This window comes from Talaromyces rugulosus, chromosome II, assembly GCF_013368755.1.
Source record: "Talaromyces rugulosus chromosome II, complete sequence".
Taxonomy (NCBI): domain Eukaryota; kingdom Fungi; phylum Ascomycota; class Eurotiomycetes; order Eurotiales; family Trichocomaceae; genus Talaromyces; species Talaromyces rugulosus.
Genome location: NC_049562.1, coordinates 1593057 through 1609974, shown reverse-complemented (window position 1 = coordinate 1609974; position 16918 = coordinate 1593057). Strand labels below are relative to the sequence as shown.

General features: G+C 47.8%; 8 protein-coding genes across 8 annotated transcripts; 3 read left to right on the top strand and 5 right to left on the bottom strand.

Annotated features, from left to right (window-relative positions):
• Positions 1-164: 164 nt before the first annotated feature.
• TRUGW13939_03025 (uncharacterized protein) lies at positions 165-1332 on the top strand (the record flags this gene model as incomplete). Its single annotated transcript, XM_035486211.1, has 3 exons — positions 165-289; positions 351-1065; positions 1129-1332. The coding sequence occupies 3 exons, from the start codon at positions 165-167 to the stop codon at positions 1330-1332; spliced, it is 1044 nt and encodes a 347-aa protein (XP_035342104.1).
• Positions 1333-1669: 337 nt separating this feature from the next.
• On the bottom strand, positions 1670-3606 carry TRUGW13939_03024 (uncharacterized protein; the record flags this gene model as incomplete). The annotated part of the gene is made up of 2 exons (XM_035486210.1): positions 1670-3372; positions 3438-3606. The coding sequence occupies 2 exons, from the start codon at positions 3604-3606 to the stop codon at positions 1670-1672; spliced, it is 1872 nt and encodes a 623-aa protein (XP_035342103.1).
• Positions 3607-4575: 969 nt separating this feature from the next.
• Positions 4576-5687, top strand: TRUGW13939_03023 (uncharacterized protein; the record flags this gene model as incomplete). Its single annotated transcript, XM_035486209.1, has 2 exons — positions 4576-5498; positions 5576-5687. 2 exons carry the CDS (start codon positions 4576-4578, stop codon positions 5685-5687), a joined length of 1035 nt encoding a protein of 344 aa, XP_035342102.1.
• Positions 5688-5781: 94 nt separating this feature from the next.
• TRUGW13939_03022 (uncharacterized protein) lies at positions 5782-6659 on the bottom strand (the record flags this gene model as incomplete). The annotated part of the gene is made up of 7 exons (XM_035486208.1): positions 5782-5904; positions 5974-5993; positions 6050-6152; positions 6209-6364; positions 6429-6463; positions 6523-6550; positions 6618-6659. 7 exons carry the CDS (start codon positions 6657-6659, stop codon positions 5782-5784), a joined length of 507 nt encoding a protein of 168 aa, XP_035342101.1.
• A 312-nt stretch (positions 6660-6971) lies between these two features.
• Positions 6972-7668, bottom strand: TRUGW13939_03021 (uncharacterized protein; the record flags this gene model as incomplete). Its single annotated transcript, XM_035486207.1, has 2 exons — positions 6972-7391; positions 7522-7668. The coding sequence occupies 2 exons, from the start codon at positions 7666-7668 to the stop codon at positions 6972-6974; spliced, it is 567 nt and encodes a 188-aa protein (XP_035342100.1).
• A 4480-nt stretch (positions 7669-12148) lies between these two features.
• Positions 12149-13393, top strand: TRUGW13939_03020 (uncharacterized protein; the record flags this gene model as incomplete). Its single annotated transcript, XM_035486206.1, has 1 exon — positions 12149-13393. One exon carries the CDS (start codon positions 12149-12151, stop codon positions 13391-13393), a length of 1245 nt encoding a protein of 414 aa, XP_035342099.1.
• A 1328-nt stretch (positions 13394-14721) lies between these two features.
• TRUGW13939_03019 (uncharacterized protein) lies at positions 14722-15741 on the bottom strand (the record flags this gene model as incomplete). Its single annotated transcript, XM_035486205.1, has 5 exons — positions 14722-15077; positions 15152-15323; positions 15379-15394; positions 15484-15563; positions 15631-15741. 5 exons carry the CDS (start codon positions 15739-15741, stop codon positions 14722-14724), a joined length of 735 nt encoding a protein of 244 aa, XP_035342098.1.
• A 338-nt stretch (positions 15742-16079) lies between these two features.
• Positions 16080-16550, bottom strand: TRUGW13939_03018 (uncharacterized protein; the record flags this gene model as incomplete). Its single annotated transcript, XM_035486204.1, has 1 exon — positions 16080-16550. One exon carries the CDS (start codon positions 16548-16550, stop codon positions 16080-16082), a length of 471 nt encoding a protein of 156 aa, XP_035342097.1.
• Positions 16551-16918: the final 368 nt, after the last annotated feature.

Genomic DNA, 16918 nt, shown 5'->3' with positions numbered 1-16918 from the left:
ATTCATGATATTGGATATCCCCATTTCTTTAATTTATTTTCTACACCTTCTTTTATCTGTGAGTATCTTTTGGAACAAGCCTTTAGGGATTGCCATCTCAAGAGGTCGATGGTCGCCGATTTTTGATTACTCTATGGAATCCATATTGCGAATACTCATTCAACATGGAGGCTAAACACCAGAGGGGGGTGTCCCAACGCCCACACATCAAACCTATGGGAAACCCCCGTGAGGAAACTGAGAAAGGGGTTACATTTCTCAAATCATTTTCTCATCTCATAGCCGGCGCGTATGTAACTCTATCACTAGCCCTATTTGTTAAGTACACGGACTCACATTGGCTGCTCTAGCACGGCTGGGATGGTTACTGCTGTCCTGACGTCTCCTCTTGACGTCCTCAAGACTCGCTTGCAGTCTGATTTCTATCAGTCGCAGCTTAAAAAGGCAAACCCAAACCTGCCATTGTACAAATCGTCTCTTCTACATTTTCGCGAGACCTTTGGCATTTTATTTTCCATCCATCGCCTCGAGGGCTGGCGCGGTCTGTTCAAGGGCCTGGGCCCTAGTCTGACCGGGGTAGTTCCTGCAACGGCCATCAAGTTTTATGCGTATGGGAACTGCAAGACTCTCTACCCACAGATATTGGGCTGCGAGGAAAACACAACACTAGTACATGCCCTCTCTGCGGCTACCGCGGGCGCTGTCACCGGCACTGCAACGAATCCCATCTGGCTCGTCAAGACGCGATTGCAGCTTGACAAATCGCGGGTGCGTGAGAGCGGATCTTCGGGCGTCCCGCAGTATAAGAATAGTCTTGACTGTGTCAAGCAAGTGATACGACAAGAAGGGGTTAAGGGACTGTATCGTGGCCTGGCAGCGAGCTATCTCGGTGTCATCGAAACGACTCTGCATCTAGCTATGTACGAACGAATGAAGAGCTTTCTTGCTAGGCAGAATGCCAGCCAGGATGGGACACCGTCAAGCCAGGCAACTCAAGGAATCGCTCTCAGCAGTGCTGCTGGATTTTCGAAACTGCTAGCGGTGTTGATCGCATATCCACACGAGGTAAGGCTGATGTCCGTTCCTTTACAACTATAAAACCCATCGCTGACCTGGAAACCTACCCAGGTTGTGAGAACAAGACTCCGACAAGCACCAATGGCAAACGGGCGCTTGAAATATACCGGTGTAGTGCAATGTCTACGGTTAGTGTGGAGAGAAGAAGGCATGGTGGCCATCTATGGAGGCCTTACTGCGCATGTCCTCCGCACTGTGCCGGCCGCGATGATCACGCTTGGAACGTATGAGCTGGTTCTCAAACTGTTGAGTTGATCATCGTGATCCTGTTTAATAGTAATCTCTGCTTTCGTCCGCTTTTTTGAGGTCGATAAATGTACGATATATGTATGATAGGAAGTGAGCATATAAGAACAGTTGCGTTTACATTACCCAGGTTCAAGATTGGCATGGCGGTTAATAACATCAATCTGTCTGTCATCATTCATGAATGCATGTAAATAAATAATTAAATACAGGAAAATAATCAATATCAATAACACCAATGCAAAAATTAACATGGGTATAAAAACGTGGATATAAAATCTCCACCAAAAGATTGATGCTACAAGATCAATATTCATATTTCAGTTGTACGATCCAAAGGTTCTGTTCATGCAATGTCTTCGAATTTGTCGTCATCCAAAAGCCCAACAAACGCCCGCTCGAGAAATGTACGCCATGCCTTGTTTTTCTTCTTCTTCTTCTTCTTCTTCCTGTCGATATCAGAGTCACTGGTAAGCTCGTCTGTTTGTATATTCGCACCGTTAGTAGCACCCGCTCCGATCTGCGTCGCCAGCTGAAACAGGCTACGGACTGTCAGATCAGGCAGGTCATAAACACCGTCGTCCTGCGTGCGGTATTCTAGCTCGTAGTGGATACGGTGACTCGATAACGAGGAAGATGGCGGCGAAGACTGCTCTGATTCTGTGATATTTGCATAGTACTGCGCGTAATTCAATAGCGTCAATGGCTGGTTTGAATATGCTGGTCCGGGTGGTGCGTTCTTCCCAGGCCCAGCAGGGACTCGTAATTTGGACTTTTGGAGCTCAATCTCACGTTCGTCCCAGAAGTTACTCTTCCGTTCGTTCGTGTCCATATTTTGTACATCTACCCAAGTCGGGGTATTTTCTATACCTGTGATGTTGTATTCCATCACTCGTAGAGTCGGGTAGTAGTTGGGTACTACGCTCGGTGAGACCATCGAAATGGAAAACCGCTCTGCGTACGGACCGTGGATCTTTTTGAAAAATTCTCTCTTCCGTTTCTTCTTTCCTCCACGTTTTTTCCCCTTTGCCGTGCCAATAACGCTAGTGTCGGTTGTCGACCACTCGTCCTTCACGGACCCAGGAGGAGAAGGAAAGCTGCCCCATTGGTCGCGAAGACTGGTTAGATAGCTCGCCTTGGACTGGACGGTAAAGTTCTCGTAGTCGCTGTCCTCGATAAATCGGGGGCTCGGCAAATCGAGCAGTAGGTTGTCTATGTCTACATCTTCCGAGTCTTGTAACATAAAATGGTCTATGTTCATATGCCCGTAAAGGCTGCCAACGACGACGTCGCGATATTGACGGAGCCATAGGGTGTATTTCTGCCAGCATGACTCATCCCACGCCTGCTTATCTCCGGACCGAGCAGGAGGAACGTGGCCCATGAGGATGGCTTTCATGCCCCGTTCACGTATTATCTGTAACTGCACCCGCAGCCACTCCATCTGCTGATATCCCGGCTCCGATTTTTGCGCACAACCATCGACGGCATTGTTCGAGTCGAAAAAGTAGAGTGTGTTGAGGCTAAAAACAGATAATTTATTGGGGATGACTTCGGAGTTAAACCAGCCGCCTTGCATGAAAGTGTGACGCTGCTCTTCGGGAATGAAATGATTCCACAGGTTCGACAGAATCTCAGTCCACCGATTCGGCCCCTTTTCAAAAATATTGTGCGGCATGACATCGTTGTTGCCAATGTTGGGCACGATTGGAATGGACAGCGCGGCAACCGGATCTTGGTTCGGATCAGAGCGAAAGACACGTTCAAAGTGCTTCGCAACAACGGCGTTGAATTCTTCGACTTGATTCTCGGTACGTGGTATGCGCTCGTCGTTATCGTGGCGGGCGGAATCGCCAGTCCAGACGACAAAATCAATCTCATCCTTCAAGTTCTTCTCGATCCAGTCGAATGTCTCGTTGATGAGTGACTCGGGCGAGTCGCAGTCATTGCCTGCGGAACCCAGATACCCAGCGTTCCCATTTCCGTGGTGGCAAGCTTCGTCTCCGTCCGTGGAGCTCCCTGGTTTGTAAAAACGGTCTAAATGGAGATCTTCCCGCGCATGTTGGTTAGTTCGTTGTCCGCATTTGCTAGCATTCTTGAGATACAATACATACCTGTGACGTGCAGGAATTTGCCGGTCAAGGCCCGGGACGGCTTTTTCTCAGCTCCGAGCTGTGGTTCCAGCTCAAGTAGAGGCTGTTGATGTTGCTGAGGCCCGGCGAGGGGCGACGCGGTCGTCGTCACTGCTGTGGCGAGCGCCAGAAGACTCAAAGCGGATCGCATGGTTTTTGCCTATCGCAGAAGCAAAACAAGCCCGTCGAAGCGGGATTTTCGAATGGGTTTCAAATCATATACCCGGTTAATGCGCGATGCAAGGCCAGCCAGCTCGCAATGGACAAGTCACGAGTGATGTGGACGGATAGTGATGGAATTGCAGCCTAACGAGAACAGAAAAAAAAACAGTGCGGGAAGATCGACGTCACCGGTCCAGCTAGATTCCCCGTAATTATTGCCGCATCGGAGGGCTAGTTAGCTACACTGGAAGGGAAGACAGTTCCGATAGTAATTTTTTCCTTTCTCTCTCTTTAGTCGTGTTTCTCCATAATCGACTTTGCTCTTGTGTCTGTACTCCAGAGATATTTATCTGTGCAGCCAAGGTCCCCAGAGGATCGCCAGCTGATCTGCCTCACGCGCTGCTGGCGGCCACGTGCGCCAGGCATTGGACCAGCTGTCGAGCCCTCAAGGCTTGACCGTTTGCAGTGCAGTGTCGTGTGACTTTGCTGCTTGTGGAAAGTGCAAATTTCCGAAGATAGTAATTGCAACTTCCCGGAATAGGCAAATTGCAAATAGTCTTGTCGGGCTACGGATGAACTCTAGGGCAGAGCAAAAATACCGGCACCTTCCGTATATGGGAAAGCGGTATTATAACCTGTCACTGTATGGTATTCATAGGCACTGTTAAGCTTCTTCACGTGTATCCCGTTACACGGTCGGTAAATAATTATCTACTACATAGTACCTGTCGACGTATGAGCGATGATCATTGTTCAGCTATCATGACTAGCTTATCTATTGCATCTGATTATCTTTTGGCATATATAAAGCCAAAATTCCCCTTCAGAAGCTTCGTAGCCTACGTTTAACATTACAAACATTTGAAGCGTACTCCTCTTGATTAGACACCACCTCACCTACCCTACCCTAAACCTCCTTGAACATAATTGTTACAGTAATATTTTGAACATTTCAGTCATGCTCAAGATACTCTTTCAGCCCCTCAATCCGCCGCATCTCCCACCAGCAACTACCTTTCACAACCAGACTGTCTTAGTCACAGGCTCGAACACAGGACTGGGGCGGGAAACTGTTCGCCATGCTCTCTCCCTAGGTGCATCGAACATAATCATGGGCGTTCGCTCGCTATCCAAGGGCAAAGAAGCCAGCGATGATATCCTGTCATCCATTCCCAATGCGTCTGAGAAGACCATCGAGGTATGGGAGCTCGATATGTCGAACTTCCAAAGTGTGATGGCCTTTGCTCGGCGAGTCAAAGACTATGTCGAGAATGAAGGCAAGAGACTAGACGTTGCAGTAATGAATGCAGGCATAGCCTCGCTTGACTGGAATCTATCTGCGGATAATTGGGAGATGTCGATTCAAGTAAATGGCTTGTCGACCGCCCTGCTAAGCTTGGAATTACTACCTATTCTAGTCCGGCAGTCTTCCTCCCAGACTCCGAAGACCTCTGAAGGAAAACGAAGCAAGCCACGCTTGATTATTGTTGCGAGTGACGTCCACCAAGCCGCCCTTTTCCCCCAGCGTACAGCGCCTGATATTCTCGCCGCCCTAAACGACAAAGCACAGTGGGAGCAGGCGCAGGCGAAAAACCCGATTGAGCGGTACGGGGTAAGCAAGCTGTTCAGTCAGTGGATCAACATCGAGCTGTCTAAACTTGTGCCCGTTGACGAACTCACGCGCGAGCCAAGTGTGGTGGTGACAAGTGCGACTCCAGGGTTGTGTGCGAGTGAGCTCATGAGAGAAGGTACACCATGGGTGTTTAGAATCCTAGTGGCCCTTTTTGCGCGAACGGCAAAGGTTGGATCCAAAGCCATTGTTGATGCTGCTGCTAGGGATGATGGACATGGAAAATGGTTCGAGAACCAGAAGCCCACCGAGTAAGCTTTTTACCTTTATTTTATTTCCTTGTTCGTGAGCTTTCACGATAGCAGAGTAAGAAGCTGACAGACATTAGACCCGGCAAGATTGTATCTTCCTCCGAAGGAAAGGCATTGCGCGCAAAGGCCTGGAAAGAAATCATCGAGGTTCTGATAAAAGTGGACCCAGAGCTGAAGCTGAGCTATTGATTTGAATATTGTGTATAATCCATGTTGGTCGGCAAAGTACAATTTGTTTTCCGCTTTCTCTCATCTCCCAGTGATGGTAATAATGGCATTCTAATCAGCCCATGATAACCTGGCTGACTTTGTATTCGACGATAACTTTCTCCCCAACTTTTGAAATAAAGTGCCCCTGTCCGATGTAGACTCCGTTCTCGAGATCTTTGTAGCGTTCGTCACCAGTCTGTGTTTAAAGTCAACAAAGTTCCTAGTCTCATGTATGTCTAATATTATTTTTAAGGGAGGTGAGTACCTCGAAGTTGAAATAGGTAACTAAATTTCACGCATGTTAGGAAATCCGTGTGACGATTGAGAATCACGAGACGTACAAGAATCCCCATATGGGGTTTCCAAATCACCGGCAGTACCACCTAGGACCTTGGACAAGTCTTCCGTAACGTTTACTGTTCCTTTGTAGTTGACATAGATGAACTATGGTTTTCATAAGTATCAATATCTTTCACCTAAATGTAAAAAGACAAACTAACAGCGCCATCATCTGTCTTGAGGACACTCCGCGCATCCAGGCGTAGCCTCTTCTGGTCCGGGTCACCGTGGATGTAGTCGTTTCCTGTGCCGACAAAAGTCGCATTGAGGGCTGGCGTACTGCCTGGTTCAGCCGTTACGGTTCCTCCAATCATGGGCTTTGACACAAATTATTCAGCTTTCTGTTTTCTGGACTCGGGGATATCGAATTGGGGGACATACGACAACGATAAGAGATGTTTTGCGGTGGTGGCTTCCTGTATGCAGGTTCGTTTTTAAGCTATGTCTAAATTGAAGCTATACCCAATTGACATACCGACTGGGATGGAATCATCGATTAACACCTATGAAATGAATATCAGTGCCTTTTCCTTTTGTTACCGTAAAAACGCTTGGTGTTTTGAGGCGTACTCTGACGGTGAATGCTGGTTTAACATTTGGAAACCCAGCCATATTGATTTATTTGCGATCTCGGACGAGTGAAAAGAATTCAAATGAGTGCTGATATGCTCTTGACAGAATGCAGGATTGTTTTGGGAAGAGTTTGAAGTTGATGCAACATTTGAAGCAGTGGGGGGAAGGTCCGATGCGGGGTCAATGGTCTCCGAAAGGTCGTCGGAAACCAGCCAATCGCCTTCTCTTGATATAGGAATTGATATTAGAAGCTATAAATAGGATAATATTCGGCACAATCTGTGGTATCGTATCAAAAGTCATAATGCTATACATATTCGTCGTGTAGTTGTGTGAAACCACAAGGGTTGGCTAAACACCTTCCGACTCTCGCCGCAGCAGAGAACTTCTCTCATCGATCACCCCAACTCGATGTCTCTGTCTTCGCCTTTGTCGTCTGTCATAGGGATCTTCATTATCGTCTGATCTTCCATCCCCGCCTCGGAATAGGACGACTCCTAGATAGCCCCTCTCTCGACGACTTCTCTCCTGAGAACACGACCGGACCGCCGCCTTTAAACAGGTTAGAAGTAGTGCCAATAGACCCATCAACGCAAATGATGATACAACTGCGACGGACACGGACAAGAAGTTGCGCGTGCTGACGTTGCATCCTAGACCGCGTGCCCGGAGCTCCCAGCGCTCTTTGGCGCCCATGGGGCAGATGTTTGGGTAGTCGATGGGTGCAAGCAGAGGGTATTTGGCAGATGGGTTAGGAACACAGGTAGATGACTGCTGCACCGTTAGCGATGTTCTTCTAATCATCCATTATCGGTTCGATTTGTCGTGATCCTACAAGATATCGTAGATTGGGAGTAAACCAGGGAAAAAGAGAGCATAAAACAAAGTGCTAGTCACATACATATGGACACCAGCTACAATCAACATCATTGCTCATCGATATGCAGTCGTCGCAGGACTGCCGCACCCAACACCGGAAAAGCTTGACCGGGTCCCCGTCTTCGGACAGCGAAGCGTTCAGTGGAACCGGTAATTCCGGGGGCCCCATTATTGTTTGATTTTTGTGGAATATGGTAGTTTGGCACAATCAATAGTCGTCTGTCGATGATCGTACGCGCATGAAGTGATGCAAAGATGAAATAGACTCGGGCGACACAGACAGGCTGTTAAGGCCCGGCGCTAAGCCGGATACGGAAGTATATCTGGAGATGCTGGATCTTATTATTTCCGTGTTAGGTAAGGCCACAACATAAAGAAAGACATTCACGATTGCACTTAGGCCTTGGAAACATGTAGATAAAGACGGAGTTATTTCAAGGAAGCTTATTACTGCCTGATCGAGTCTCCAACTGCCGACTCTGAAAAATATAACATCATCTGTTTTCAAATTTCCCACTGCCAAGGAGTCTTGCTTTTACCTTTTTGTTCCTTTCTCTTCTTCGCATGGTTTTTCTTTTTAAATTTCTGGATACCGTCAGAATCGTCAGCACTGTCGACTTCTGTATCTGCAAACTCGTCGGAGTTGTCTTCATCTTGACTCCTAAAGTGTGCCGGCGCGTTCCCCTAGAGCTTCGGTAAGTTTTTGGTGGTCAAGTCCTGATTGGTCTGCATAGATCCTAGACTGTGGTGCCATGGTTGAGCTACCGTCCTTGCGAATTCCGTTTCTGTGTGCCAAGGTTCCTCAGGTGTCTTCTCTCTTTATCCCGTGGATTACTCTAACGTAGTCATCAAAGTAGGCAGCGATGTCGGCCACACGTAGGAAGTGTTTCCTTTTTACGAGTGGCTGTTCTAACTTCAAGACATTGTTTTCCTTAAAGAAACCACATCTGGCGAGCGCAATGGATGTCTGGAATGCGTTTTTAATCTGCCTGTCGTTCCAAAGTCTTGTGGCTCTTTAAGGTTTTCTTGCCACACTTATGCCCAAACTCCTTGATTTTTTCTGCCTCGATGTCAGGGCTAGGGTAGTAGAGACAAATATGGATCTTGGACCGAAAGGCTTCGTTAAACGCGCCAACTCGATTCGTCGTTCATATTATGACCCCATAAAAGTACTCTAGCATTTGGAGAACCACTGGCTAGATAGTGAGCGACAATTCGGATTCGGTTAGGGGCTACCTATCACTCTCAAAAGTCTTACTAGAAACCAAGCTATTTCACTTTATATCATTTTATATCATTTCGTTCTCGTTTCGCAAGAAAAACATCAGTGTCACAGGTCCATCCAGAAGACGTCAGTGCCCCGTATCTGATGCAGTCACTACTTGCGAAGGATAGTGAGGTGGCAGCGGGACGTCTTATCGAAATTGTTTAGGTGTGTATTCAAGCTTCTGTTGACAAGTCCGAAAAACAGTCACAGGTTGTACAAGCTGGTGCCAGACCATCCGAGGGAAGTGGTTTGGATTCCGAGCTGAGTGCCTCCTACAGGGGGTTTACATCTTCGAAATGGAGGGAAAGCATTAACTCACGCATGGGCTGGGTCGATAGCTAAGTCATTGGACATACAGCATGAAATCTCACCCTTTTACCTATACGTACGGCCACATGGGTGGGAGCTGAGATTGACGCAGGTGGCTGCGCATGAGAGACCGGAAATTGACATGAAAAATTGGACATGAAAAACTTTCTCAAGATATTCTTTTTAAATCAACAGTGGTCTCGTATTGCTTATCCTCCTTGCAGGCCCATGGAATCAATCATATGCAATAGCTTTCAATATCGTGTGCATATGACATCTCCAACAGATCAATGGATACATCTGATGAGCGCCATAAGCATGGGTTGCAAGGGAATAAGGTATTGGGACGTAATCACTAGACTGCCAACCGGGGCGGCAAATACATGTTCGGGAATTCATTGAATTGTCAACGTTGCACAAAATGTACCATCCCCGACATTGCCAATAGTAGACCTTGCTCGCGCAAGACTCTGCTCGGTGCATATAATACGTGTAAATCAGCAATTACACGTAAGCTGAGTAAAAGCAAGTTGGATTTCCGGTAGCGTGAAGAAATACAAGCTACTTTCCTGTGTAGCCCGAAGTGTACTTCTGATGACCAACCCATGTAGCTACCAGAGCCATTATCCTAGACACATTATTACGATACAAGTGTAGCATAAGGCAGCATGCGGCATTCAGGCACTCAGGCACCCACCGGAATGTCTGGGTCTGGGTCAGCAGCGGCCCGCCGGGCAGGCCCGACCGAGCCAGACGGGCTCCTTCCTTCCTGGGGCGCCGCGTTGCTGCCTCTTGCCAGTTTATCGCTTCTGCTCTTGCACGCGTCTCTTTGCCTCTCCTGTAGCCTCAACTGTCCTCTCGTCCGCTCTGATATTGTCTCGTCTCTTCCAGGAAACTTCTTTGGCCGCGTTTTTCGTCCTTGATCGCGGTGGATGGCGATTAAATACAACATCCCACCCACCCTCGGCCAAGGCTTCTCTGGCCCGTGCCTGGACTAGCCACCCCAATTAATATGCTAACGGTACGGACAACTGGCGGTGTACCGGGGCCTTACGCACCATACTGACCATACACGATATCTGACAACCCCGATGGAATACATGGCGGTCAGGTCATGGCTGGCTAGATGGATTATTCCGGAATACGTTGGGAATCCCTTTCTTCACGCGTGCCCAGTCAGAAACGACTTGAATGACCCCACTGTTCAGAAGCTATGTTTCCTCCTCATTGTTGCATCGCAGATGACCGATGCGATGTCTAGCAGAAAACGACATCCTCAGAAATGGCATTAAATACTGCAGCAACGACGATTCTTTCCCAATAAAGGATAATGCCTGTGCTTGCGACCCCAAGGCCACAAGAACCCAATGAAGCGAGAACGAACAGCCTGGGGGGTTTTTTTTGTGGGACAGGCCGCTGCCACGCTGGCAAGCGTCAGTCCAAAAAAAAAAAAACCTGTGGCTGGGTTGAAATCGTCTGAAATACATACAATACTGCGTGTCGCGCTAACTTTAACGCTGATGATTTCCGATCTACCAGACATGTCCGATTCCTGACTGGCCTGCCTGCCCTCGCTTGATCCACTACGGCAGAGGCTTAATGCCCCGGGCTCAGGCTAAAGGCGTCAGGGCCAGAGAACCGAGAGCTCTGGCTCTGACACGTAGTTTCGCGATGCATATCCTTTCCCACCCCCCAGTCTCCCATTCGACTGGCAATCAATTGTTGTGCTGAGCCCTGTGCCACCGAGCGGCAAGCAAATTGAACCCTCATCGAACGCGCCCCATGAAGTGGATAGGGAATTGATGCAAACCCGTATGACGTGCATTGCTGGTTCTTTCTGGTAGGAGTTTGCTATCGTCATTACCACCATCGTCTCTCCCCGCCACCTTTGCTCGACCAGAGTGTCGGGACCCAGACAACTGTCGCGGAAAATTCTCGATCAATGCTGGCCAATTGACCGCCTGGCTGTCTTGTTGTGCTGCCACCTTGGCTGTTACGTAGACATCGGCGTTGCGGCAGACAAAATCTCTGCCTGATAGACACCTTTCTGCCAACATTTCATATTTTTCCAGCCTGACTAACACCTTGTCACTCTCCGCTGGGCACACGATGAATTACTGGGAGCAGCCATTGTACAGCCACATTGTCTCTCTTTTCCTCGTGCCCGACTTTTGATTTTCGGGGCGCAATAACTTTCGTGGGTGCGACCAGTTGGGTTGAACGAAAAGGTAATCCAGTCCCTTCGGTCATTGCTCCCCGTAGCACTGGCTCAACACGAGTCCTCGGACAAGCCGCTGGATACACCTTTGATATAAAAAACACGCCAAATGCTCGTTGCATCCCAAGGTGCTAACGTCGCTCAGATTCTCATGACGGCCAGTTTCCCGCTTCGGAGTCGACCCTAGTCTTTCTATCTGTATATTACCCAGCAGTCGCCTCTCAAAAACCCGCTCAAACGATCTTGACATTGGGTCTTTTTTATTTCTTCCTTTCGTTTTTGTTTCTTCGTTGAGTTACACTTGTATAAGTATTTCGAATTCTGCGATTCTCGATTCTCATTGTCAACTCGTCTTATCGGTCCGCGCGCAAGGAGTGATTTCCGCTAAACACCAAAGACCAAACAACAAGCATCATCGCCTCGGAGCATTCAAATATTCGGCCCGGTTTAAAAGAGAAGGGTTATTTTCCAAGGTCTTATTCGTCACTGAGTTGTGTTTGTTCTATACTGGGCTTGACGGTCGTCGATAAGAGAACTACTGTGTCCGCCCGTTTTGCAAGCAACAGAAAAAGTCCCGGCAATTTTTCCAAATCTCCTCGTGGTATTAATTGCGCAAACCCTTTCCAATATTCAGAACTCAGGTAAGCGCCGTATTTCCGTTTGTGTTGCCTTGCTGTTTCACCTGTGTTTCTGGTTGCCGCCGGGCGCCTACTCGGCGGCTACACGCTATTCACACACACCATGGCGGTCACATAAAGGCTGCCACCGCCCAGTTTTCACTGCAGTTCACTTTCTATTCTTCTCGTGTAACAATTGATGCCTACTTTTGATATGGCATCCGATTAAGTGGCCGAAATGGACATGGATTGGGAAGAAGATGGCGACGTATCGGATATAGCTGACTTGGATAGCTCTCTTCAGGATTTTGACATTTCTTTATACGCCATTTGGATGGCCTCCCACGAAGTTGACCAGAAGTATCTGGGCCTTCTCGCGGGTGCCACCAGCCTTGAGAACCCTTTTCTGTCGAGCATGCTCTACAAGATCCTGGGGTTGTCTGTGATCTTATCAAAAAAGCTTCTTCGAGCTCGCAAACTTCGTCGTTTAGACCCAACGCGAGAGACGAAATCGCTGCAGCTATATCATCACATCATTTGGCTATCGCGTGAGGGCTTGGTGGTAGTGGAGCAGTACATTTTGCCTATGGTGCAAGATTATATCGAACTGAAAGTGCTTGCTTACAAGTTGCGAGCCTCTTTTTACCATATTTTCGTTCTTTTCCACAACCAACCAGCTATTCACACGCCTGGAATTTCAAGTCTTCCCAGCTCATCAAACTTGCAAAATGGCAACGGCCACGCCCCAGCAGCCAGCTCGTCTGAAGCTAATCGAGCCTCTATATCAACAACGCCACCGACAACTGAAGGTGGGCCTGTGAAAAAGGCTTCTCACGGAGGTCCTCCTGGCCTACCGTCTATTCCGAAATCTAAGCTAACGACGTCTTTTCTTCTTCCCGCTCTAGACTATACGATGACTGCCACTCCGTGCTTTGTCCAGGCCGCTACCATATGCGACACCCTCCTACCAGGCTCACATCCCTTACGTCTGTCCGTCAAACTTGAATACGCTGCATATTTATACGATTGCCTCCACGATGCGGACTCTTGTCGCCGACTAGCTAAACAGGCCATTGCAGATGTTTACAATGCCCAAGAAGGCATGGATGACGAGAGTTTCGAAGATGCGGCCGAGTTGGTCGCTGTCCTCGGGCGAATGGTTAAACGCGGAGGGAAAACAAGCAGTGCTGGTGGTAGTAGCACTGCTGGCCGAGATCGCTCCCGGAGCAACGACGGTCAGAGCATCATCAGCAAGGGAACACCACCTAAACAGGCACCTCACACGCCGATACAACAACAACAAACTCCACCACGACAGCGGACTCCTACCCGAAAATCGAACTCACCGGCTTCAACGAAAGCGAAACCCTCTCCCGCTGCCTCACATTTCAAGACGAAGGCAACCCCGAAACAGTCACCATCGACAGTGTCAGGCGGGAGCACCACACCTAAGGAGCCTGTTCCCATTATTAACCCAATATAAGCGTTGGTTCACAGTTTACTGCATTGATGGCGCACGGAGTCTTTTATATTTCCCGAGGTGTCCGGTGGTAGTGACTAGGTTCGTTGCACAAGCTGGCTAACAATGAAGTATCTGCGTTAGCCAACTGGAACAGATCAATGAATATTACTGCTACTACTACTAGGGCATTTTTTCACCTTTCAAGCGAAGTTCATTTTTTGATAAACGCTACAGAGCTTCGATAGACATTTGGTCCCCTTTCCCGCCACCAAAGCATCGTGTAATTATAAGGACTGTCTTTCCATTGGTGTGACTTGTTTGAGCATATTTTTTGTACCATTCATTGTTCAACCAAGGTGTTTTGATGTTTTGTATTCATATCCTTTTCATGATACTCATTTCCTGTTTTTTTTTATATATTTGAACAAATACTTCATCTATTTTAAACACGTTTGCGACGATAAGAAAATACAAGTATTACCCACATCAAGTTGATAAACACATGCTTGTAGTATTCAAAGGTTGGAAGTTAACTTGACATTCAAATTTACTATTCAATAAATTGATATCTTGTCGGCTGTGTACACATGCAGCAATTATACTCTGAAACAGAAGAAGCAGTCGTGTGGGCTCCTGATACCGGAATCCCATCGCCCCGGTGTCGCAATATAGAAACTTGTAGCTGGGAATAGCGTTACCCCATCAAGTAAAGCCAATTCAATCAGGGCAGCCAGTTCTCATGTCGTGGCGCAGTGGTAGCTATCTCGTTTTGACACACTGACGCCGAGATTCCGAATCCTGCGTGGCTGGCTGGTCGAGAATTAAAGTCCACCACGTGTGCATTGAATTCCCGTTTATGGTTTGGGGGGAGGCATTGGTAAATTCTTGAATTTGATATACGGCAATCAGGGAGCCAAACCCAATCTAGGGAGATCGGAATCTTTGGACATCACAGCTTATTTCATCAGCTGCGACTGTTCTGGTACATCGACCCGGTTCTTTTTCAGCATCTTCAGCCTTGTCGTGGTATTGAAGGCAGTATTTCTCAAGTTGGTATTAGAGAGGGCTAGGAAGTACTGGAATTCCTGGAAAGGAAACAGCCGTAAGTTTTCCGTAGAAATGTGCCGCATGCCCTGCAGTCTAACAAGAACAACAGTATATCCTGTATCGGCGAGAGAAAACAAGGATAACAAATCGACTGGCAAGTGAATCTCCTTTTTATCAAGACGTGGGTGGCGCCTTGAGCTAGTTCTTGAAATGGATACCTGAGACAAGGTGCGAGGAAAGAGGAAGAAGGACCAAAAAAGGATGCGGCAAGGTATTTATACTCCGGTAATGGGACGCGCTGCTCAATTACGCTGCAGGCGTCGCCTGCCTCCACCCCTGGGTGGTCGGCCGCGTCTCTGCTGTGGTCCTGCTACTGTAGCCGACTTCTCGAAGTCCTCGATGAGGTCCTTCGCGTCGGAGAGGTCGTCAACGTGGTACCATGCGTCGTATTCAGGCCCGTGTCCTAGCCATCTCACCAAGTAATATGTGTTGGCCAATGGTGGAAGGAACTCGCTGCGTCCACGACCGTAATATGCTTCTTTCCTTTTAGAAAATTCAGCAAAAAAAAAGCCGACAGCAGAACTGCGGATATTTGTGGACTTGAAATGCAACCCGGTCTTGTTTATTGCGATTATCCACGCCTTTCTGGATAATACCACTAGTGTTCGGAACTGGTCAAGCCAGTTCTGGCGCAGCACAATCGCATATAGTGTGAAACGGCCGTGACAGTACCCGGGAAACCGGCCATACTCAAGTAACTTGTGTCGAAGTAATCCCATAAAGCCACCTCTAATTCATTCATTGATTGGTTTCGTTTGTTATCAATTGCCCCGCTGCGTAGACATATTCCGAAGGAAACATATTGACGTGCTGCTAGTTGGTATAGGCTAATATTGTACAAGACCTAGAATGATTATGGTTAGCATGCTGTTAACTTTTGTGTGACATCAAGGGATTACCTTTTCTGATATCGTCCTATAATAAGGAATCGAATAATAGTGTTTGTATTGGTCTCATCAGGTAACGATGTCATCACGGGATATCTGGAAGTTCTGAAAACAAACCACGCGGCATGTCGAGTAGCTTGGTTGTCCCAAGCAAAACGCCGATTCTGACCAACCATCCAGCCAATCGACATCATAAACTATTGAAAGCTACACCAAAAGACTAAAGGTCTTTGTTAGAGCGGTCGTGGTCGCGGTTTTTGTCACGATTCCGGTCCCAATTGCGATCTCGGCCTTTGTCCTGATAACTCCAGTTGTTGTATCTGCCTTTGCCGCAGCTAAAAGAACTGTTTTTTGGGGAATCCGAACGGCGATCATTGAAACAAGTCTTGTTATGCGAGCGAATTCCAGCTACTTCTTGCCAGATCAAATAGTATTCTTCAATCGTTGTCATCCAGTCAGACAACTGGGTGGCGATAGTCGGTTTAGGGATGTCCTTCTTGTAATATGGATCCAAATGGGTCCAGGCGAGAAGCAACTGACTCCAGCGTACGGTAATACCGGCGGCACCAATATCGTATCCGCTGGCTAGGATACGGACCAGAAGACGACTACTGGCTCACAGAAGCACAATTGCACGATGCGCCAGACGTCTTGAAGAAGTAGAAGGATCGCTACAAGCGCTCTGATTCCACTCACTGACACAAACAAAGGAATTATCGCAGTACGGCCTGCAGGGGTGCGTCTGAATTGGAAATTCCAAAGATATCCTCGATGGCGGTCACATTGCGTTGTGCGGTCAGGTAAGCTTGTGAGGCCTCGTCACGTTTCTTCTTCTCCAATTCGATCATAGTTTGAAGGTTAACGGATGTAGATTCGAGAATCCAAGATATCACATTGCGGGCTCGCTCGGAGCGTCGCCACACGGTATCAGACTGGAGGTCGTACACGATAGGCATAAGGGGATTTGAGCCAAAATTTTTCGCATAGACGTCCTTTCTAGGTAAGTTATTGTTGTTGAGGTATACTGCTATGTCGTTCATTGCCATGCCGTTGGCGGTTAGAAAGGAAATTCCTTTCGAAGCGCGGCTGATGATTGCTTCCATCTCGACGCTGTCGTTTTCGATGGCGTTGAGGACGTCGTTGTTGATCTTGTCAATCCACATTCCCCATACAGGATTCACCATGCGCCCAGCGTCAACATAAACTTCTCTCCAGAGTAGGGAAACATATTGTGATAGCACACCTCTATCATATGTGTCTGGATGCCTTCGAAGAACCAGTTGACGTCTCGGAGTCTGGTTCTTTGGATGACATTTGTTCCTGGATAGCAATGGACTGTAGGTCTGGCACTTGTTTTTATTGCCAGCACAACTAATCTTTGTGGCTTTAGGACTGAACGGCTCCCCCAGTGTTGTCCGAGAACCATGGAAATTGTGTCCGTGGTTAAATAAAGTACCGATTTAACCCATAGTACACGTAGGCGAGGTATTTCAAAGTCTATTTGGTGCGATACTCCACAAATAGTGTTGGGAATTTTCATATGGCCGACACG